Source organism: Sceloporus undulatus, chromosome 4, assembly GCF_019175285.1.
Source record: "Sceloporus undulatus isolate JIND9_A2432 ecotype Alabama chromosome 4, SceUnd_v1.1, whole genome shotgun sequence".
Classification (NCBI taxonomy): domain Eukaryota; kingdom Metazoa; phylum Chordata; class Lepidosauria; order Squamata; family Phrynosomatidae; genus Sceloporus; species Sceloporus undulatus.
In genome coordinates, this window is record NC_056525.1 from 226,281,502 (window position 1) to 226,306,232 (window position 24,731).

Here is a 24,731-nt window from a genome sequence, read left to right on the forward strand (position 1 = left end):
CGAGTGCGCCATTGGCGCTTCACAGCGCCATTTCCACACTGCAAAAAGAAGCCACTTTTTGTGGCTTCTTTTTGCTGCGCGAAGGAGCCCTGCGGTTTGTTTGCTGCGGCTCCTTCGCGCAGCAATCACGGGCGCCGGCAGAGCGCCCTGTTTGGGCGCTCTGATATGTATATGTAGATGAGTATGGTTTTATTTTATTTTTTTAATCTGGTAACTTTTTGAATTTGCAATAGTCCCTTGACATTTGCTGGGGTTGGGGTGAAGGACCCCCACGAATGTGGAAAAACGCAAATAAAAATATTCTTTTTACCTTAAGAGAACACCTCTATAGGAATTTCCAGAAATTCCAGTGCAACTCTGTGTCAATACTTGCCACAGGTTGAGCATAGAATCATGTTGGAAGAACCTACAAATGACTAGAGAAGTGTTTTCTTTAGGAACTTGTAGGTTCTCCAGGTTCTCTATGATTAACGTCTGACAGAGTTGAGCTGAAGGTCCTAGAGACTGCTAGAGAAAAAAGATTTATCAAAACTGCAAATAATCAAATCTGCAAGAGTCAAAGCTGCAAATGTGGAGGGCCAGCTGTATTTGTAAGCTCATCTACCTAGATTTTCTTATTTGTATATCTGTCAATTTCTGAAAGCAACTAACTATTCTAAAGGCACTGGATCTCTCCTGGAAACTAAGCAGGGTCAGCTGTGGTTAGTACTTGGAGACTGTAGGCTATATTTCAGAGGAAGGAACTGGCAAAATCATGGGGTTGCCATAAATTCATAGGCGACTTGAAGGCACATAGATACACACACACAATTTCCCAACTTAATAATTAGCATCTTGTCCTATATTGTCTCATAATAAGGAAGCAATGTAGAATTAATTGCCATACATTAACTATGGTCTAATATTTAAATACGATTTTACAATTGCTTCATGTTTTAGAACTTACTCAATATGGCAAAGTCTTCATGCATTTTATCTTCTGGTTGTAATTATAATTCAAAACCATACCACTATATAGGAGGTTCAAAAGGCTGACAGTTCAGCTCCTTGCGTAAGACAGCTGCCAGTTCCCTCTGTGTAAACAGAGCACCAATTACTATGATACCTGAGCAGAGTGGAAATTGTTTCCACATGGCTGTTTTTCATCTTGGTTGCTGATATAGGAAGCAGTATAGTGGACTGAGCAAATGAGGTCCTCTCTCCCACATCAGTTTTCCCAGACCCTAGGGAACTGCAGTACTTTTGTGGAAGGGAGGCTTCATTGCCATAAAACCAGTTTGTCTTGTTCAGAAGAGCTACTGGAAGCACATCTTATGAATAAAGTATGTTAGCAGCTGTAAGTGTACCTGTAGTTGCTTTCTGACAATACAGTCAGCCCTTCTTATACAGGGATTTTTTACACACACACACACACACACACACACACACACACACCTCTGACTTTTTCCAGGCAAAGCATTCTCTGAAGATGCCAGCCACAAATGCTAGTGAAACATCAGGAAGAAACTTTTCTGGAACATGGCCACATAGCCCAAAAAAACCACAAAAAACTATTTTTATACACAGATTCAAGCATACACGGTTTGAAAATGTTTAAAAAAAGTATAAATTTCAAATATCAAACCTTGATTTTCCATTTTTTTAATAAGGGACATCATTTTGCTATGTCATTATATTTAATGGGACTTGAGCATACATGGATTTTGTTATAGGATCTTGGAACCAAACCCCAGCGTATAACAAGGGTCCACTGTATAATGCTCATGTCAAACAAAGTGTCTGTGAGCAAATAGGCTGTTCCATGAATTAGGGAAAAATAAGTTGTTGACTGGCAAGTTATATGAATTAACAAATATCTTCTTATTTGTGGGTCACCAGAGAGACAGCAATATAAGTTCTGTTTCACCACCCTGTGTATAGTCAAGATAACACCTACTGGTTGTACATAGCATTTCACCAAAGGTTCTCCTTCACTTTCTACTCAGTTCCTTAACATTACTGAGAACTGTTTCATTTCAGCAATAATTGCCTTGTTTTATCTACTGTTTTATGCTTTCAGAATTTTGACAGCATGCTTTTAAAAGTATTTTGTCTCATATAGATTTTTTTATGAGCCAACTTAATTGTTATGATGAGGAACGTGGGATGCAAATTTTGAAACTAAAATGGTATTGGCCATTTGTTTTTTTACGAAAACCTGCTGATTACTTCATCAGTGTCCAGCTGCTTTTGCTCAGACATTTACAGTTGTGTAGGAGATAGAAAATAAATTTAGTTTATTTTAAAATATGTGTAAATTTACAAATGTGACTATGGTCCAAAACACACTGCAGAAATAATCCAGTTTGATAGTGGTTTACCTGCCCTAGCTCAACGTTAGGGAATTCTGGAAACTGTAGTTTTGTGAGACATTTAGGCTCATTACAGACGGATTATTTCTGCAGTGTGTTTTGTCCTTGTGACATTGTTGCTCACTTTATATTGTTATAGTATTCATGTTTTCAGAAATCACTCCTAACTTGGTTTGTGCAAACCAGGGGTGGGAATCATGCAGCTTTCCAGGGGTTGTTAAAATTCTACTTCCAGAAACTCTACCTAGTATTGCCAATAGGAAGGAATTCTGGCAGTTGCAGTCCAGCTAAACTTGGAAGGCCACAAGATTCTCACCCAGTTCACTTTGCAACATTACAAAAGCTCTCTGTCTCTTCTCTCTGCATTAATGAAGTTATTAATAGTGGCCTAAGTTACAGGATTGAACAGGTTACCAACACTGGAAATGCTCTGAAGTTTCAACACTCTGTGAGGCAAATATATATATATATCTTTACCAGATCCTGTGAAAACCTTTACAGCTTTCTCTCAGGCAAAGGATCATGGAGTGTGTTTTTCCAAATAGATGTGGAGGGAGAAGACTAGATGATGGGATAATTGGAAGGAGAGAAGGTAAGACTGGACCTTTTAACTAAAGCCAATAAGCAGCAGGAAAAAGTGTTTCTTCCTCGGAGAAGTTGGGGGAAGAGATTTATATCCTCTCCCCTGCCTTTCACCCCCACTGATCCCGTAAAATTGGAAGTGAAGGGGCAAAACGAGGTAGTAGCCTCTCCTCCTCAGAGAGAACATGACATGGAGTGAAGACTTGGCTTTGTAAAAACTTTCATGGCATCGTGATTGTGGTAATGCAGGGAAGGTGAGGTGCTCTCCTCTCCTCTTCCTAAGTAACGCTGGGAAATAAGATATTTATTGTTTCCATCTTCCTCCAGTTTGCTCTAAGTTGTTTACATGATGTCCTCTCTACTTTGTCATTACAACATGTCTGTGAGGTAACAGATCACCCAGGCTCATCTCCAAAAAAGAATTAGTAAAAAGATATATGGAAATGGATCTTCTGTTTTATAGTTGTATAGGAGTGCATTTAAAAAGTGTGGGAGTCAGATATCATCAGCAATGAAGACAGAAAATAATGACACTAAATGTGATCCAACAAATGAGGTCTAATTTATATCTTAGAACAGGTATTCTCATAATCTGCCCATAAATCTTATTTATTTATTTAAGGTGTACTGTCTGTGTCCCAATCAAGGCCAAGGATGACTTACAAAAAATTAAAAACTAGTTTTAAAAAAGGAAATTTGGGTAAGTTGCAGTTAACTCTTTCTTCCCATTCACAAATGTTCTACCTGTTAAGTATTTTCTAGTAAGAAAGAACAGGAGGGAGGACCCTTTTAGAAGGAAGAAAACATTCTTTCTGTTAGTACAGTCAGACATGTCAACACATTCATCACAATTTGGCAATATACAATGACATATTCCACATCAAGTGTTCAGTGATGAATATAGTTTTTGAGTACTTACCCACCTAAAAGCCAGTTGGCAAGTAAAACTTGATGTATTTGGGAAACTATTCTTGCCAGCATACTTCATGTTACTTTTAGTTTTCTAGTAGCAATTATTTATTTTAATGTAGGCAAAAAATAATGGCCACAGAAGATCCACAAGAATTCATCCTAGATAATGGGAAAATTGAAATATTCAAAGAGCTCCTATACCTTGGGTCAAATATTGTTAAGAATGGTGACTGCAGTCAAGAAATTAGAAGAAGACTAGGGTTGGGAAGGACAAGCCATGAAAGAACTGGACAAGATCCTAAGGTGTAAAGATAACAATCCGATCACCAATGTGAGGATCGTCTTAGCCATCATATTCCTCATCACCATGTACGGAAGTGAGAGCTGAATAGTGAAGAAAGCCGAAAGAAAGAACATAAACTCATCTGAGATGTGGTGTTGGAGAAGAGTGCTGAGGATACCATGGTCGGCCAAGAAGAGAAACAAATGGGCTCTAGAACAGATCAAGCTCAAAGTCTCCCTGGAAGCTAAGATGATTAAATTGAGGCTACATCGTGAGAAAACATGAATCAGTGGAAAAGATGACAGTGCTAGGAAAGTTAGAGGGCAATAGAACGAGAGCAAGACCACATGCCAGATGTTTAGACACAATCAAAGAGGCCACAGGCCTGAGGCTGCAGGACTTGAGCAGAGTGCGGAGGACAAGGGGGTCTTGGAGAGGTCTCATCCATGGGGTCGGCATGAGTCAAGGTCGACTTGATGACAATACGAAACAATATAATTCCTCGCTGACAATCTGTTGTAACATCTCAAGATTCTGCTGTCTCATTTCTAATGACATTTGTAACATGGCCTTCCAATATTGGAAGTCTCGCTAAGAATTGGGGTAGAGAAAGAGATGGTGGAATAGGCCTGTATCTTAATAGGCCTGTATCTGAGAGAGGGGGCGAAATCTGGGTCGTATTTTCCCCTCTATGTTGAGAGGTATTTCTATGGAGGGATTGTATAAAGAGGAAAAACATCCACCTTACTCTGCATGAAAAACATGCCTCAGCTTTGGGTCCAGAAAAAAAGGAGAGATTGCAAACATATTGTTGGACATTAATACCTTTCCTGTCCACACAACTTTGAAGATATCCTCTCAAATACTATGGCACATCATTGTTCATTTCTGATTCTAAGCTAGATGTTTTATATTTTATGTTAAGACTCCACACCTGTACATATGTTAAGTGTATGCAGTTGGATGCAGTTGGGTTTACTTCCAAGTAACTGTTTATAGTTAATACCACTGGTGTTATAAAGTAATAGCTTGTAGCAATCTGATGCATGGTTATCCAGGTATCATCTGTTGAGGTTAATGGGACCAGTTGATGGCCTGCAAAAGAGCCTAGGATTTGCTTATATTGTTAGCATAGTAATCATCACCATCACTACATTGTTGTTCATGGATTTAGCAGCCTTCTTTCAGACTCAGTCCTCCAAAAGAGCAAAAGAAAATAAATAGCCAGAAAGTTCACAGCCATATTCTGGAAAGAGGTTGGTCATTTTGAAGGGAAAGTGTCCAAATCTAAGAGGAACAATAAAAGTTAATCGAGATAAATTGCCCAAGCAAGTTTTTTCTCCCTCAATGATTGCTTTGAATAAAAGGTTCGAAACAACATGTCTGCTGCTATTATTGATATGACAGGTGTTGGGGATGTCCGTTTCACAGACTCATTGGCAGAGTGGGGTGCTTTCTCTCTGAAAATTTTCAGGGAATCAACTACATTGGAGTCGGGGAACTCAGTTCAGACTCCTTCTGTGATAGTCTGTTTTGATATTTTTGAGTAAGTGGTTCCTATTGGCCCTCTCTTTATCTCTTTCCTTTGTACTTCTGCCTGCCTCTTATTGGCTGTTTTCTATCCCTAGGTGAGTGGATAGATGGATGGATACACTGAAGGCAGGGGTAGACTCCCATGACTGTAGAGACATCAAAGCAAAATTAGAACTTGCAAAAATGCAACTCTGAGAACAGCAAATAATAATAATAATAATAATAATAATAATAAATTATTTGTATTTTCCTGCCTTTCCCAGGTGGATTGAGGCGGGATCACAATCTAATTTAAAAACAATACAGAATAACACACAGCACTTCAATAAATAACAGTTAAAAATTAAACAAGATATCACTGGCAACACTAGGGTTCAGGGAGGTGGATTCGTGTCTTACAAAAGATCTGGTGGGTATGCTTTCCGGAAGAGCTCAATCTTAACTGTCCCCCTGAAGGTTTCCAGGGAGGCAGTAAGACGGATCTCCTCTGGGAGACTATTACACAATCTAGGGGCAGTTATCGTAAAAGCTCTTTGGGAAGTTGAAGCTTATTTGGTTGTTGTTACTTCCAACGAGTTCTTCCCAGTCGATCTAAGAGTGCTGCTGTTGCTGACTATGCCCTGGTACATTGCACCTCCTTTATGGCTGTTCCCTCCTCCTGAATAATGATACAATAAAACCTACTTAGGGCCCAAACAGACTGGCCCAAAGGGGCGGGTGATGCTCCCCCTTTGAGCACCAGATTGGGGCTGCTGCAACCGCATGCCATAGCCCTGTTTTGGCTTTTTTGAAGCTCAAAAAGAAGCAGCAAAATGCCGCTCCTTTTTGCACTGGAAAAAGGGTTCCCTTACTGCTGCTGCAGGGGCTTTTTGATACTCCTGTGGTGTGCACCATCTAAAAGCCTCACCGACGGAGTGCCAAAAAGCTGCTGTCATGTAAACGGCCAGGTGGCTTCACGGTGGCTTCCTGCCGGTTTGGGGCATGCTTCTTGTGTATGTCAAGCCCCCAAGCTGCCTGGAAGCCAGCATATTTTGCTGGTCTGTTCTGGCCCTTTAGATTATGTATATTCTTATCAATACCAAGTGATTAATGATATAACTGTTAAAATACAATGCATAGGATAAAATCCCAATTGTAGTGTTTAGGATAACTGGTTTCAGCAGGTATAATACCGTACTTTGCGGATGAGCATAATGATCAGCAGACAGAATTGAAGCCTGAGATGCAACAGATTCTTCTGCTTTTGTGTTCCTTCACAAGTGATGAAATAAAATAAATAAACTCTTATCAGCATGTAAACTGTGTTCCAAAACAAACCACAGAAATAATCCAGTTTGAGATTGCTTTAACTGCCCTGGCTCAATGCTAGGGAGTTCTGGGAGCTGTAGCTTTGTGAGACATTTAGCCTTCTCTGTCAGAGAGCTCTGATGCCACACTAAACTGCAATTCCCAGGATTCCCTAGCACTAAGCCAGGGCAGTTAATGCGGTCTCGAATGGGATTATTTCTGAAGTGTGTTTTGATGTATGCTGCAAGTTTCATCACTGGACTAGTAGGGCCGTAGTTTTTGTAGATCTGTAGGACTTGTATCAGTTATAGCATCAAAGTCAGAATTGAACTGAACAATTTTATATGGAAAATGATGTTCAAATAGTTTGCAAGGGACTGTTGTGTGGCCTGCATTCTATTCTTGTGAGCCAGGTCATAATAGGCTTCTGACTACTTGAAGTGTGACAGCTCTTTGCAGATTCAGTTGTGCGAGAGAGAGAAAAAATTCTTGCTATCTATACTATCATGGACTCAAAAGAGTCTGTGTCCTATCAGTCTTATTATGAGTCTTCTGCCTATATTGCTTCAGTCACTGTCTCACTCATTGCATCACTGCCAGTATGCTACTGGCAAACTGAGTACTGGAGGTACTATTCAGAATTGTGAATATTCTGTGCAGATACAAGGAAAAATATGGAGTTTTGCACAGGTTAAAGGAATTATCTTCATGCAAATTTCATCATTGATCTCAGTAGCTTTAAACTGAGTGCTTAGTGAACTGAACTATTTTTTACTGATCATCTTTAGATGCAGACTGGTTTGATCTTGATACTGCACAGAAATAATTATTTTTATTTGACTGAAGTTATTTACAGTCACGTGGAAGTAATCCGCACTGAAATGAGAGTAATTTCTTTCTAAATATGTACCTTCAATTGAATGTATAGCATTTTAATCTGCCCATTTTCTTACTTAAAGACCAAATGACAAAATATGGCCTGTCTCCCTCCAGTTTTATTAGATATTATATAGCTTATACAGTCGTCCCTCCTTATCCACGGATTTTTTATTCACGGATTCAAGCATCCACAGCTTGAAGATATTAAAAAAAGTATGAATTCCAAATAGCAAACCTTGATTTTCCATTTTATATCAGAGACACCATTTTCCGCATCGACAGATTTTGTTATCCACGGGGGGAGGGGGGTGTCCTGGAACCAAACCCCGGCAGATAACAAGGGCCCATTATATTTCAATACAGAATCATTAATGCCATTGAAAGTTGCATTAAAGACTTGTCATAGTAGCCAAGTAAATTAGTGGAGAAAACTTTGATTTATCTGTGAACGTTTAGAGTCTAGACTTCAGACTGTCAGTTTCTCTCTAATATGTTTGATATTCATTTCCATTTTTGTCCAGTTTTTAATTTCAGAGGTCGTCTTAAGTCAAGAGCCATTTAGTTTTACTCAGGCATATGAAATGTAACCCTGTGGTGGTTTTGGTTGACTTTCAAAATAAAATATAGCACAGTAACAGGGTGGTTTCTTTCCCCCCAAAGAGAGATCTGAGATCATTATTTGTGGATAGAAGCATATGTGGGGTGGGAACTCCAGAAAAAAATGTTTAATCTAAAACTGTCAGTTAGCTGGGGTGGTTTAAAATGTCAGGAAGACCAACAGATTAAGAGTTGTGTGTTTTTATTTAAATATATCATTTAAAAATAACAATGTAAGCCATTTTGTAAATAGCATGCATATAATAAATAGAATACAGAGGTGTTTGCAAGCATTGTGAATTGGGTCCCCCCCCCTTCATTATAGTTGCTGTTGCTTATCTTTTTGGTCATACATCTGCTAGTCTGGGAGGAAAAAGCCCTCCTGCTTCAGGATCTTGTCCATCTATTAAGAATGAAGAGGACATGTATGGTTTTTTAAACCCTGTTGGATAGCTTTCAGGATCTTGTCCATAATAAAAAATACTTTTTTATCTTAAATATTTTCATGCATGCTAATGGTGTATACTGGTTATTAGTATATTTAAACAAGCACTCTTGCAATTTAGTTTTCTGTATTCTTCCCAATTATAATACTGTACTTTTGTTGTATTTAATATTTTTAATATTTTGAATTCTTTTATAAATTTGATGAGTGTTTAAAATGGCCTTCTTTCTTATAATAGTTGGTGTAACATTAATAGTAAAATGACCAATAAAAATAATAAAATGACCTTTAAAAATTGATGGACTATGGACATAAATGTTGTCATATTGATTTTAGTGGAAATATTACTGTAAATTTCTGTTTTCTCCCTTAGTTTATGCTTATACAGTTGGCCCTTATACACAGATTTTTTATACACGGATTCAAGCATACACTGTTTGAAAATGTTCAAAAAAGTATAAATCTCAAATATCAAGCCTTGATTTTCCATTTTTTATAAGGGACACTATTTTGCTATGTCATTATATTTAATGGGACCTGAGCATACATGGATTTTGTTATACATGGGGGATCTTGGAACCAAACCCCCAGCTTATAACAAGGGCCTACTGTATATTAGTTGAGGGAATAATAGGAATACAATTTTCATAAATTGCTATTATAGTTTTACAGTTGTAACTAGAATAAAAAGAGAGGGAAACCAATGGCAAGTGAATAATCTGTAGTTTGTCGGCATATTGAAAAAAATCTGAAAATTCCTAGTTGAAGCTGTAGTGACAAATGGAGGGTGTTCTGTCTCATGTTGTTGTAGCTGATAAAGTGAAGCAACTAAGCATTGAGCCATTTTAAGGTGAAATTGCCCCAGACTCAACGTTCAATTTAGTTGCATGTTTGCATTAGGAAGAACTTTCCAAAGTGACAGTAAAATGCAACCAGTTCTTTAACGGAGGGTTTAAGGAACAACAGCTTATCAATAATATGATAAATGCACTGTAATTAGATAATACAGAAATTTGGAAGTTCAGCTTGTTTATACAAAAAGAGACTTTGGCATAGATACACTGTGCTGCTAGCAGAGTGGAAAACTGCATTAGCACTGTATTTAGCTAGTACACAAGAGTGTGCACATACAATATTATGCAGCTGGTTCCATGAGAAAAACTTTGCTGGATTGAGCTAAATCTAAAAATTCACTTCTGCTAGTGCAGTGTTAAACTCAAGCCTTCATACTAAAGATTATTTTTGACACTTCAAAAGAGTTTTATTCAGAACTAGCAACACAGAATCAGGAGTGCTGTAAATCAGTTGCCGTAGTCATGCATTGATGTAATGGAAGATAATAACAACAGAATTTGAATAGAAGTGATCTTGAGCAGGATCAGAAGCTTTCAGTTTCTCAATTTTCTCCATAGCAAGTACAAAAGTAGTTACCTGGCTGTGTGTATATACTTGTTAGCTAAGTGTGAACAATATTCCCTATTCTAACTGAAGCAGACACCTGTTGTCAACCTCATGGTTTTAGTCTTTAAGTGGTTCTGAATAGTTAAAGAAACAGAGATAGATATGGTTGTAAACAAATGATTTTATTGGAAGGAAAACAGGCATCAGTATCAGCTCAGGCATGTGTCTATCTACTATCTATCAACCAGATTGGTTATTGGTACATCTAGGAGTGATCACATTACACCAATATTAAAATCATTCCACTGGGCGTTAGTTAGTTTCCGGGCAAAGTATGACATGATGGTTGTTACATTTAAAGCCCTACTGGTTTGGGTCAAGCTACATACAGGATTGCTTCATCCCAAATAATCTGCCCCACACACTAATACAATGTCCTCTGGAAGACATTTACTCCATCAGCAAGGACTGGGTTGGCAATGGTCACCCAGATGACTCTTTTCTTCAGCTCCCCCTAGACTGTAAAATGACCTGCCAGAAGAGATTGAATAGCTGAATATGTTTTTTTAAATCCGAAGCAGCATTAAAGACTAGTCTTTTCTGGCAGGCCAGTCCAGGTGATTTTCAAATTATGAATTTGAAAGTATAAATTTTAAAATGTGGACTGGTTGTTTTAATATGTATTGGTCTTTTATGTTCTTTTAAACTGATGTTAAATGTTTTTAACTGGATTATGTGTTTTTGACTGATGTAATGTGTTGTATTTTAATCTGTTGTTATTCCCCACCTCAGTCCATAGGGAGCAGCAGCAGCAACCACTGATATAACCACCTAATAGGCACCTTACATGATGGATCATCTCATAGACAGAGAGAAAGTGTTGCTATGAAACTATCTCTCTGGTGCCAGAATGTTCATCTCTATACAGAGACAAGATTCCCATCTTGTAAACACAATTTCATCTGCATCTTACACTTCAGTGCTAGCTGAAATATTTTGTATTAAGAAATATTGTTTGATGTGTTAGGGTTCAGGTTACATTACATAAGTGATGGGTTTGTTGGCTACTACTAGCAAATATACAAATCTAATTAGCTTAGTTTCGCTTTTACAAGTTGCACCAAACATGGTTTTAAAGCTTCAGGTTTGGAATTACTAAAAAGTTATGCATCATTTTAGCAGGGAGAATTACACATTTCTGTCTATTCTACATATATTTTTTCAGCCTGGGTATTCAACTGAGATTTGCATTTAATTTGCTTTGTCTTTCAGAAATGCGAGATAAAATGAGAAAATGGAGGGAAGAGAACTATCGGAACAGTGAACAAATAGTAGAAGTTGGTGAAGAGTTAATTAATGAATATGCAGCTAAGCTTGGTGATGACAGTAGGTCAAATCTCTTTTATGTCTGTAACATTCTTTATTTTATCCATCTGGCTTTTTTTCTCTTTGATTCCCCTGTTACACTCACTGGAATATTTTACTTCTGCTCTGCAGTTCTGGTGCATTTTGATGTATGGTATGCCCATAACTTTTGTAACCTCAGTATCTGCTAGTATTTTTCAGTCTTGATCTGCTTTCCAACTGAAGGGTGTGGGCAGGATATATACCTAATAGGATGTATGTCTGGCCACCAGTCCGGCAAATTCTTTTGAGAGAGTCCTTGGCCAAGCACCTTTGGACAAATTTCACCCAATGGTTGTCTTCACTCTGTGGAGTGATGGCTGGAGTTTAAAATGCAGAAGGAAGGTTTGTCCTGAAATTAAACATAGCTTTAGCAACATGGAATCAGTATAAGGGTTGCTTTTATTATATTTTTGGGCATGGGAGACTAGGGCGTGCCTGGATTTTCATTACATACAGTCTCCCTGAACAATTCAGGGATATTGTGACTGTGGAGTACTGATCTTTTCTAGACAGAAACTTGGCACATGGTATCATATACCAGAAGGGAATTGTTTAAAAGAAAGTCACAATAATGCAATACTTCTTTATATATATGCACAGGATAAAGAATCTGAGTGTTTTATGGCAAGAAAACTTTATAAGGTTGACTAAGGCTCTTATTTAGGCAGGAAGGGAATAAGTTTCAGTGATTTGTTTTTAATGAGCTCATTCTACTTTCTATTTCTTTCCTTTCTATAATTCAGTTAACTTAATTCAGACGGCATGAGGAGTTTATTTCTGGCAAAGGCCTCCAAGATCAGAACGGGTGTACCCTTTATTTAATTTTAGGAAGTTTTGGTCTTACTAACACTAAAGAGACTCAAAAAGAAAAGAGCAATATTTCTGAAATGGGTTCATTTGTTTGAACTTGAGCCAGAAGACCATACCCTCTGGGATAATGCCAGAGGTTGTCACTAATATATCAGATAATGGGTGTTAGAATTGCCCCTCCCTAAAACAGTGTGGATAATACACACATGAATCTTACATATAAGAACAAATCGCAGTCACTTCTTTATTTCCTTCTTTATTTCATAGTTTTTCAGGTGAAAGTTGGAAGTCCTGATTAAAATTTGGTTATATATCCTTCCTTCCAAACCAAATGTAATATGTGGGTGGTGAAAAGGACAGCAATCTCAACATGTTGAGTGTGTTCACCTCTGGGGCTTCACTTTGTAAATTATAATGTGGATTCATAATAGCTTTCTGATACTAAATAGATAATTAAGTTCAGTATTTTATCCTTCTTAATAAACACAGGCCCGGTACAGACCGCCCAAAAAGGGAGGTCTGTTGGCGCCTAGTTTTGCTCCGTGGGGAATCCGCAGCCTCCAGACCGCAAAAAGTGGGTTCTTCTTGCGGTGCGATTATGACGCCGCAGTGCGCCAATGACGTGCAGATGCTAGGCATCCTGCAAGTAACAATGGTGGCACCCATCTGTACAGGGCACCGCCATTGTTACGCCTTCATCATGTGCTAAGGTTGAGCGCCCTCGGCCAACCCCTAGCACGTGACAAGGGTGCCCAGTAGTCCCGACTGTACCAAACCACAGCCAGTATTTGTTTCCCCTGATTAACAGTGTGCACTTAAGTTATATATTGGTACTTTGGTAGTCTGCAACCTTTTTGTGTGTGTGTGTGTGTGGATATTTTGTGCTGCCACATCCATATCTGTTCTTACAGACTTTGCAGTGTATGGCTTAGTTCATCATAGAAGATAACCTGATTTTAGTCAAGGATATTATAGAGATTGTCAGTCCATATATTCCCAGAAATTGTGAAAGCATAAATATGTATTCATGCTTTCCCCCATTTTTCCCCTCTTCATTGTTTTACACCCTCATGATAACAAGAAGTGTTGAAAGTAAATTGACTAGATTTGGTCATTTTGGGGTGGTGAAGTAGTTTAAGAAAGCATATGTGCAACAAAGCACGAACACAATATTGGCAAGGATTTGTATGTATGCTTTAGTCTGAGATTAATAATGAGCTGGACCACAATCCAGTGAACAACTTTCTTACTTTGTCTTTTTCTGACTTGTTTTTCGGTGAGAAGCTGTCTCCACAAAACTTAAAATTAATTTCTAATAATAAACTAGTGAACCATTAGTGAAATGGTTATTTAAAATAAATGAAGAATAGCACACCAACATTCTTTTTTTAAAAAACCCAAAACTTCTAGTACTGTTCTACCAAGTCTTAGCCTGCTTTTTGTATTAGGGTGATTTTGAATCATTGCCATACTTTATTTGGTATCAAAAAGATCTGTTCAGGTTTAACATTTCAGTATTTATTTATGAAAGTACATATACAGCACAGCATTTAAAAATATTTTGAGAAGTACATATTAACTCGGACAGCATGTGATAAGCTGAAAATTCCATAAGAGGTGGCCTGTGACAAGCACAGAAGAAAATGTAACTGATTGTATTTCATAAAATTCTAGAGTTGGAACAGACCCCAAGAGCCACCCAGTGCAATTCCTTGCCACGCAATCAAAGCACTCCCAACAGATGGCCATCCAGCCTCTGTTTAAAAACCTCCAAAGAAGGAGACTCCACCAATCTCTGAGGCAGCATGTTCCACTGTCGAACCTTCAGGATCTTCCTAATGTTTAGGTGGAATCTTTTTTCCTGTAGCTTGAATTCATTGCTCCATGTTCTAATCTTTGGAGCAGTAGAAAGCAATCTTGCTCCATCCTCAATATGACTTTCAAATCTTTAAATATGACTATCATGTCATCTCTAAACCTTCTCTTCTCCAGGCAAAACATACCCAGCTCCCTAAGCTGCTTCTTATAGGCCATGGTTTCCAGACTTTTCACCATTTTGGTCACTCTCCTCTGGACACACTCCAGCTTATCAGCATCCTTTTTGCATTGGTGGTGCCCAGAACTGGACACAGTATTTCAGGTGAGGTCTAACCAAAGCAGAACTGAGTGGTACTATTACTTCCCTTGAACTAATATATTTCTATTAATGCAGCCTAGATTTGCACATCACATTGCTGACTCATGTTCAGCCTGTTGTCCACTAAGACTCCATATCCTTTTTGCATGTCCTGCTGTCAAGCCAGGTGCCACCCAGCCTGTATGCATTTCATATTTGTTGTCCAAGTGTAGTGTACTATATTTCTCCCTTGAAATTCTCCCCCGATTGAAATTCATTTTGTTAGTTTTTGCCTACCTTTCTAATCTATTAAGGTATTTGAATCCTGATCCTGTCCTCTGGGGTATTAGCAACCCTTCCTAATTCAGTGTTACCTGCAAATTTGATAAGCATGCTCTGTAGTCCATCACTCAAGTTATTGATAAAGATGTTGAATAACATGTGGCACCTGGCTGGTCACTGCTTTCTAGAGAAAGAAGGAGCTCTTGTTGAGTACCCTATAGGGTCAGTCAGTCAGTCAGTCAATTACAAATCCACCTAACAGTTACACTGTTTAGCCCACATTTTACTAGGTTTTTTTTTGCAAGAATATAATGGGGGGAGCTTGTCAGAGGCCTTACTGAAATCAAGATACACTACATCCACAGCATTCCCTTCATCAACCAAGCTTGTGACTCTATAAAAAACCCAGATAAGATTATCCTGACTTGTTCTGTTTTTTGAGAAACCCATGCTGACTTTAAGTGAAAAAGGCATTCCTTTCTAAATGCATACACACTCTCTGTTTAATGATCTGCTCTAGAATCTTTCCTGGTATTGATGTCAGACTAACTGGGCAATAATTATTTGGGTCCTCCTTTTTTTGCTTTTTTGAAGATGCGGACAACATTTGCTCTTCTCCAGTCTGCTGGGACCTCTCATGTTCTGGAATTCTCAAAGATTATTGACAGTGGTTCTGAGATTACTTCTGCCAATTCTTTTCATACCCTAGGATGTAGTTCACCTGGCCCTCGTGACTTGAATTTGTTTAAAGTATTTCTGTACTACCTCTTTACTTATTTGTATTCCCCCTACTGCCTCATCGGTTCCTTTTCCCCCAGGGTGAGCATTGTTCTCCTTTAAAAGACCAAAACAAAGGAGGTATTGAGTAGTCTTACCTTTTCTCTGTTCGCTGTTAGCATTTCATCATCTTCTTCACATAGTAACCCTATCATTTCCTTGTTTTTCCTTTTGTTATAGGCATAACCGAAACAGCCCCTTTTAATGGTTTTTAACTTCTCTGGCAATTCTGAGCTTATTCTCTGCTTTAGCTTTTTATGACTTTCTCCCTACTTGACCTGGCTATTTATTTGAATTCTTTTCTGGTGATTTCCCACTTTTCACATTTCTTTTGAGTCTTAGCACAGTTGAAAGTTCTTTGGACATCCATCCTGGTTTCTTTAGACGCCTCCCATTTTTCCTCCTAATTGGAATTGTTTGAAATTGTACCTTCAATATGTCACTTTTGAGGAACTCCGGTTCGTCAAGAACCCCCTTCTCTATTAGTATTCCACCAGTATTTCCCTAAGTTTACTGAAATCAGCTTTCTTAAAGTCTAGAATTCATTTCTGACTACACTTGGCTTCCCCTTTCTGCTGTATAACAGACTCCAGGAGGACATGGTGACTCCCACCTGAGGACCCTGCCACTTCCACCCCATTAACCAGATCATCACTGTTGGTTAGAATCAGATCTAAAGTAGCTGATCCCCTAGTTGTATATTCCAACTTCTGGACTATGAAATAGTCTGCAAGGCAAGTGAGAAATTGGTTGAACCTTAAATTTTTGGCAGAGTTTGACTTCCAAGAAATATCAGGATAGTGGAAATCCCCCAATACCACTATATCTCTCCTTTATGAATGTGTGGCCATCTGTTCCAGGAAGGCATCATCCAAGTCCCCAGTTTGGCCTGAAGAGCTGTAGGATACCCCCCCCCCCCCCCACACACACACACCACATCCTTCTTGTTTCTCTCTGTCTTAAGTTTTACCCAGATTCTATCAACTTGCCTTCCAGGATTTAAGTCATGTATTTGTTCACAAGTGTACACATCCTTAATGTATTATGCTACTCCACCTCCCTTTCTGTTTGGTCTTTTCTCTGAAATATGTTATATCCCTCTATTACTACATTCCAGTCATGAGACTCATCCCACCAGGTTTCAGTGATGCCTGTTATATCATATTTGTTTTGCTGTGCTAAGAGATCAAGTTCATTCTGTTTAATTCCTGTGCTGAGTACATTAGTGTAGAGACATCTAAGACAATGAGCGATTCCCCCTGTCTGACTTTTAAAGATGTTTTCCTCCCGCTGTTGGGTCCCAGTGCTGTTTGCCTTGTTCCCCCTGTCTAATGTTTGGCCTATTATCTCCAGCACTTGAACTCCTGCCCTCAAGAATGCTGTCTCCCCTCCCCCACATAACTGATTTTAAAGCTCTCTTGATCTAGTCTTTCAGACTCTAGCAAAAAGAGTAAAAAGAAAAAAAAATGATCTGTATGTGTTAGCAATTGTTTAGAAAAGTCCAGTTACCTGTATTCTGATTGGTATATTTTTGTTGTCTAGTTTTGGATAATATATGAACAGGTGATGATTGCTGCCCTGGACTGTAGCCGGGATGACTTGGCATGGTAAGTGTTCCATATACTTTTATAAAATCTCAATGTCTTGAGCACTGTTTGCATACCAATGGCATTCTGTACTCTTCCTTGCACTATATCTACTATTCTGAAAAATAGTTCCTTCTGATCGGTTAGTTTTCTGGAATAACATGGACTGTAGTGTCATGGACATCTATTCAGAGAAGAACTGATAGAAATTGGAGCAGCTGCTCTTTTTAATATGAAATTTGGCTGGTCAGTTAGGTGATGGCAGGGAAGGATCTGGCTCATTCTTCCAGTTTAAACTTCCAAAATATTATTGCCGCAGGAAACTATCTTGTTTTCCAGAGTTCAAAACACCTGATAAGTGAGGAAAAGGCAAGATAAAAAGAAAGTTTTTCAGAAATCATCCCAGTAGATGGTTTTATAGCTTTTTCTTGAAAGGTCCCGTGAGGAAAAAGCTCCCCTCACCTGCTGGACACTTTTAACGCACAAAATGTACAGTTTAAAAGCACATTTTGGAACATAAAGGAAAAAAAAACACCCTGTTACTTCACCATTATCTCTATTTTCCATTTGGGTTTCCAAGTATATGGCCTCACTCTAACATTATCCCCAATCTTATGAATCCTACACACAAACACTGAAAACTTCCCTGCTTGCCCACCACTCTGTCTTACCTAGACTGATTTTACCTTTTTGGTGCCATCCAGCCCACAGCTGATTGGAGGCAGTGATGGCAGTGATTTAGCATTTCCACAGCTTCACCTGAATTTGATGATGAAACAAGGAATATTGCTAGATGTAATTATAATTTTGATAACACTAAAAAAAACAGATATTTAAATAACATGAGGACAAGAGACAGCACTTGAAAAGCTACCATAGAGCAGAACAGTTATTTTGTAATACCATTTGGAAACAACTGCTGAGATACAGCTTCTCACTTCCAATCCCCGGACCGTTTGTCCAGGGGGATACCATGGTCTGGAATCATCCCACTCAGCCCCCCTTCCCAAAGTCGGTCATGATGATTAAAATGTTTTGTACAAAAATCCTGGAGGTGGGGTTTTTTTGGGGGGGGGTATAAAAAACAAGTTCTAAAACAATAAGGAAATGTATTGCTTTCAACCCTCTTTATTAGACCAGCTACTTGAAATCCTGGATCCTCTTGTAAACCTTTTGACGATTTAAGGCCAGAGTCACACCTTGCATGTTTCTGAACCATTACCTGCAATTAGCAGTGGTCTGGATGGGAGCCAAAATATTCTATTGGCCTAATACCCTAAAGGCACCAGGTTCCGTATGATCTTGGAAGCCAAAGCACAGTCAGTCCTGGTTCGTACTGAATGGGAGACCACCAAACAAATATTAGGGGCTGTAGGCAATATTTCAGAAGAAGGAACTGACAAAACCACCTCGAGTATTCTAGCCTAAGAAAACCCTATGAATTCATGGAGTCACCATAGTTTGACAAGTGGCTTGAAGGCACATACACGCATTATATTCTCTTGCATTGATGCTACTCCCTAAAACTGTGTAATTGCTTAAATATAATAAATAATAATAATAAATTTATTTATATACCACTATTCCATTCGATCACAGCGTGTACAACAATTACAGTAACGATAAAATACAAGATAAAAATTGCAATAGATAATTAAAACTTATAAAAACAGTGCCACGTATACATAAAATCAAACATTAAACCAAGCCAGCAATATACTCGAAGATGTTAATCATATGGGGGGGCCCACACATATCACGGAACATCAGGGAAGGCTTGGTGAAAACAAAAAGGTCTTTAGTCGCTTTTAAAGAGATCCAGGGATGTGGGTGGCGGTGCAGAGCTCCTCGGGTGGGTGTCCAGATCCCAGGGGCTGAGATGGAATGCTCTTGTAGAGGTTGACCTATATCTTGTAGAAGGGATCCTCAAAAACTCTTTCCCGAGGTGTGCGGGGCGGATTATTGGGGAGAGGCGCGGTCCTCAAGTACCCTGGGCCCAACCATTTAGGGCTTTATAGGTTATAACCAACACCCTTGTATTGTGCCCGGAAGGAACAGGCAGCCAATGGAGATCATACAAAATTGGTGTTATATGGTCAGCCTGGAGTGTCCAGTGAACCAGCCTAGCTGCCATATTCTGTACCAAACTGAAGGTTCCGGGTTTGGTACAAGGGTTGCCCCATGTAGAGCACATTACCAAAATCCAACCGAGAGGTTACCAGGGAAGTACCACTGTTTCAAAGGTCCCCCCGGCCTAGGTGTCGCAGCTGGGCGTATCAGCCGAAGCTGATGGTAGGTGCTTTGGACCGTCGCATCCACCTGAGAAGTCAGCTGGAACGACGAGCCAAAAGCACTCCAAGACTGCGAACTGAGTCCTTCAGGGGGAGCGTGACCGTTCAGGACAGGTGGAGAAAATATCCCCCCCCCAGGCGGGAGAGAGAACCTATCACATAGCACTTCCGTTTTCTCTGGATTCAAATCGAGTTTGTTTTCTTCTCATCCAGCCCATTACCGACTCCAAGCAGGCATTTAGAGGAGAGATGCCATACCTAGTCACTGCATCAGTCGGAGACACAGAAGAAACATATTTGGGTGTCATCAGCATAGGATAACACCGCCGCCCCGTGTCTCCGGATGATCTCATGTAAATGTTGAATAGCATGGGGGGACAGAATGGCTCCTTGAGGGACACCAGATGTAAGTGCCCTCTTATCGGAGCAGAGTCGCCCAGCTGCACCAATCGGGAATCTACCCGAGAGGTAGGAACTGAACCACTGGAGCGGCAGTTGCCCCCAATACCTAAGTCCCTCAGGCGTTCCAGAAGATACCATGGTCAATGGTATCAAAAGCAGCGACATGAAATGTCCAAAAGCACTAACAGGGACATGCTTCCCCCGTCCATGCCCAGACGGAGATCATCGACTAAGGCGACCATGGCAGTCTCACTCCATAACCCGCCCGGAAGCCGGTTTGAAAATGGGTCTGGAAAATCTGTTTCTTCCAAGATCCCTGAAGCTGGAAAGCAACTGCTCTCTCGATCACCTTCCCCAGAAATGCCCATGGCTCTGGTAATATTGTACTACACTAACTAATCTGAAGAAGGTAAATTGATATCCATAAAACCTGATGCTCAAATAAATAAATTAAGCCTTCATAGTACTTTTCTTCCTTCTCCCCCTTCCTCCTTTTTATGTTTAAATCTGTCATCATGCAAAAGTGGCTAAAATGATCTGGACTACAGCATGGTGGGACATCTTCCAACAAAAATTTTCTTTGTTTGTTGGATTATATCTCCCTTTCCCAAAATAGGATTCACCAGTATCACCTGCCTCAGGAATGGTAGCTCATATGTCTCTTTTAAAAAATACGGCTAGGAGAATCTCAACACAGAGATCAGCCCAGACCAGCCCAGCATAACTAGGTGTAATACGTTAAGACAGGGGTAGGCAACCTTTTTGAACCAGGGCCGGTTCGATGTCCCTCAGACAACTGGGGGACGAAAAGCCGGGAGGTGGAGCCTCCACCCTCCGGTGGGAGCATCCCACCTCGAGGGCGGAGCTTCACACCCACCAGGGCCAGGCCACCTCCTCTATGCCGGCCCTGACGGGGGCCACCAGGCCCTGTCAGAGACCGGGAAAGAGCCGGCAAGGGAAAGCCGAGTGGAGGCCTCCCCCTCTATGCCGGCCCTGACGACCAGAGGCCCACGCTGCCGCCGCCGGAGCCATCCTAGAGCGATAAGCGAAGGCAAACTGCCTATGGAGCGCTCATGGAGGAGCTCATAGAGTGGGAGAGGGAAACGGGATATGCCCGGTGCACTGCAGAGAGTCATGGGAGGAAACCACTGAAGGAACGGGCCTCTGGGAGGCCCGCTGCTGCTGCAGGAGCTCCTGGAGGGTACGACGGAACAGGCCTCCAAGCAGGCACAATGCCAACCAGTAGGAGGCCTCACTGGAGGGCCCCATGCGACAGCAAACTGGACTTACCAAGGGCCCGCTGCCGCCGTCGGAGCCCTCCTGGAGGGCTCCTGCGACAGCCAACAGGCCTCGCAGGGGCCCGCTGCCAACCGTCGAAAAAAACTTCTGGAGGACCACCAGCGAAGGCAATGGGGCCTCTGGGAGGCCCGCTGCTGTCGCAGGAGCCCTCCTGGAGGGCCCCCAGTGGAGGCAACGGGCCATCAAGTGGCCTGCCGCTGCCGCCGCGAAAGCCCTTTGGAGGCACCCCCAGCGGAAGGCCAACGGGCCTCTGGGAGGCCCCACTGCTGTCGCAGGAGCCCTCCTAGACGGGCCGCCAGCCGACAAGCAAACTGGGCTCCCAGAGGGCCCGCTGCCGCTGTCGGAGCCCTCCTGGAGGGCCCCTGCGACGGCAAATGGCCTCCCAGGGGCCGTTGCCGCCGTTCGGAGCCCTCCTGGCTGGCCCCTGCGACGGCAACTGGTCTCCCAGGGGCCCACTGTCACCGTTGTAGGCCTCCTGGAGGGCCCCCTGCGACGGCAAAAGCCTCCCAGGGGCTCTGTGCCACAATGGAGCCCTCCTGGAGGGCCCTGCGATGGCAACGGGCCTCGCAGGGGCCCCCATAACCTCGTCGGAGCCCTCCTGGAAGGCCCCCAGTGATGGCAAATGGGCCTCGCACGAGGCTCGCTGCGCCCGTCGGAGCCCTGGGCGGCGCCATTTTGGGGGGGAAATGGCAGCAGAAATCTCGTGCGACCTTCCCTGAGGTCGCACGAGACTTCGCGCCATTTTTTCCCCAAAATGTCGGCGCCCAGCAAAGGTGAAAAGCCGCAACCGTTGGCGGCGTCCGGAGCAGCCCGGGGGGCGGCTCAAAGGCCTCGCGGGGCCGCATCTGCTCCGCGGACCCGGAGGTTTGCCGACCCCTGCATCTAAGATCTGCAAGGGCTGAAGATAGAGGAATTTACTCTAAGGTGCCGCTATGACTCCTAAAATATCTTGGAAGGGCCCTCCCATATTTCTTTTACATTGGAGGGCCTGTGAGAATGTTGAGGAGAGAAAGTTACAATGCACTTTGGTATTATGCTGCTGCTGCTAATACTGTAATATTGCAAAGGAAACACTGAAAATATTGTCATGTCTGAACACACAACATTGATAGTGCATGCATATTGATACAACTACATGGAAGTTCTCTACATCAACATTTTCTTTCACTGTAAATGGTTTTTAACCAACGAATTCATACTTGTGACTTTTCTTTTCTTTAAACTAATAATTGCAACAAACAGTTTTAAGCTTGAACTTCTGGCCCCAACGTGTCCTATAGAAACTCCAGCATGATTCAAGGGTATACAACTGTTTGGTCTCCACACAGAAAACAGTTATTTAAGGCTTAATGAAAACTTTAGATTTTTATTGGTCCTCTACTTGAGAGGACATTCAAAATAAATAATTCTGACTGGCTTTTTGCCACAGCTGCAGACACCCGATTCCAATACAATGTTTCTGATCGAACCTCCTGGCTTTAGAAACCTCGACAAATGAATGGCCTGTGTTGTGAAGCAATAGTGCCGTCATATCCACAGATAGACGTTTTAGACCTTCATTTGCCTGTTCACCTGAACGTTTGGCCCCTTAGGGCTGTTTTCTTCCACTGCGGAACATCTGTTTACGTGATTTAGGTTTTTATTTTCTAGCTCCAACTCTTTCTCATGTACATGTGCATATGCAAATAGTGTATGAATTTGGTGAGATCACTTGGTTTTTGGCAGCCATCTGTAGTACTTGCATGTCAGAAATTGGAATCTGGCTTGTTTAAAGGAACCCTTTTAGTAGTTTCCTTTCTGTATTTAAAAATTATCAATTTTCTTCAGCTACCTCAAAATAGAAAAAAAAGGCAAGAAATGAAGGGTAGGGAAGGAGGTAAGCTGTCACATGTGCAAATTAATTACATTCAGTATGTATACAATCTACAGTGCCATACTACTTGGACTAACTGAGGTCTACTACCTATTCTTCCTAATCATACTTCCCTTCCTTGAGGCTTTTGTTTTGAGATCTTAGCTATCCTGCTGTTTACAGTAACTCTACAGTAGGTTTCCTGATCTAATCTGGTTTTTCTTCTTCCATGATCTCTTTGAAATACAGAACGTCCATTTATAATTGTATTTTTTTCTCTATTCTTTCATTTCATTTCTTTTCTTCCATGCTTTCTTTTACATATTGAAACTTACATATTTCTGGCTCAAGCCCTCTGTCTTGATTGCCTTTCCAAAATATATTGTTATTGAGATTCTTCCATTTAACCTTTTTCTAATTACATCTTGGATCAAATTTCAACAAACAGTTCAGCACAGTTAGTTTCCAATTTAAAAATGCCTGCTGATGCCTTTAATACCTGTTACAGACTTATCCCATAAGTAGTTGTTTGACCTTAATCAAAAGTCACAACCTAGATTGTACAGTTGTAGTGTAATCCTACATATGTCTCCTCAGAAGCCCCATTGAGTACATTGGGATTTAATATCACATAAATGCATATAAAACAACACCCTTAATTTAGGTCTTTAGATCAAATCTAGAGTTAAGCCTGGTTATTGTAAACCTGGCGCTGCTGTTTGCTCTGTGAGGGAGCCACCGCAGCCAAACCACGCGGCTCCCTTATGGAGCAAAAAAGAAGCTCCAAAATGAAGCTTCTTCTGGCGGCGTGCGAATGATGCCGCGAGGCTGCGCGACGTCCGTTACGTCAAGATGGCAGCGGTCGTGTGGAACGGCCGCCGCCATTTGTTACGGACAGAGTCCGTAACAGGAATAGGGGCGTCTGGAAGAGACGCCCCTTTTTTAAACTGGGATGTCCTGAGGACATCCCAAGTGGCGGTTTGTAACCCGCCATCGAGATGAATAAAATGTAGTCACATTTTTTTATGGATGTCAATAATTACTCTAGGTGGAACTAACATTTTAGTCCTTTTTTGTTCTGATTTTCTTGCATTGCATAACTGTTCATAGGAATGCAAATTGTGGTATATGCTTGAAACATCCAAAATAGTTTTATCTGTAAAGTGTAGTTTTGTTTCATATATATATATATATATATATTGACTACAGGATATTTTCGTTGTCTGGGTTTTGTCTGTCATGGTGTCTCAAACTTTCCTAGAAAATTGTTGGTATGCTACTTTGGCTAGTACTAAGAGGCCACTGCCAGAGGATCATCTCTGTTACTGTACTCAGATAAACCACACTTGATTGTTAGTTTCTGACTTTAGAGAAAAAGGTTCCTTACCTCCTGCTTTCATGTGTGTGGTGTTTTTCAAAACACAGTTTTGTCTTCAAGAACTAAGACGACAATTCCCTGGGAGCCACAGAGTTAAGCGGTTAACTGGCATGAGATTTGAAGCCATGGAAAGGTAACTTTGTTTTTGAAAAAATATTTTCCAACAACCGATTGTTGTATTTGTCTGTCTGGCTGTCTGTAATCCAGAAGCAGAATTCCAGGAAGGGAGCAATTTTTGTATAGTTGGTAATAGATGATCAT

At 40.9% G+C, this 24,731-nt stretch overlaps 1 protein-coding gene across 1 annotated transcript in view; it reads left to right on the forward strand.

Annotated features, from left to right (window-relative positions):
- The window catches only part of EMC2 (ER membrane protein complex subunit 2), a 59,161-nt gene that overhangs the window by 10,887 nt on the left and 23,543 nt on the right, over positions 1–24,731 (forward strand). Inside the window, exons 2-4 of the mRNA XM_042463440.1 lie at positions 11,543–11,656; positions 17,206–17,266; positions 24,514–24,603. Coding sequence (XP_042319374.1) covers positions 11,543–11,656; positions 17,206–17,266; positions 24,514–24,603 — 265 coding nt within the window. The remainder of the gene's footprint in view (positions 1–11,542; positions 11,657–17,205; positions 17,267–24,513; positions 24,604–24,731) is intronic.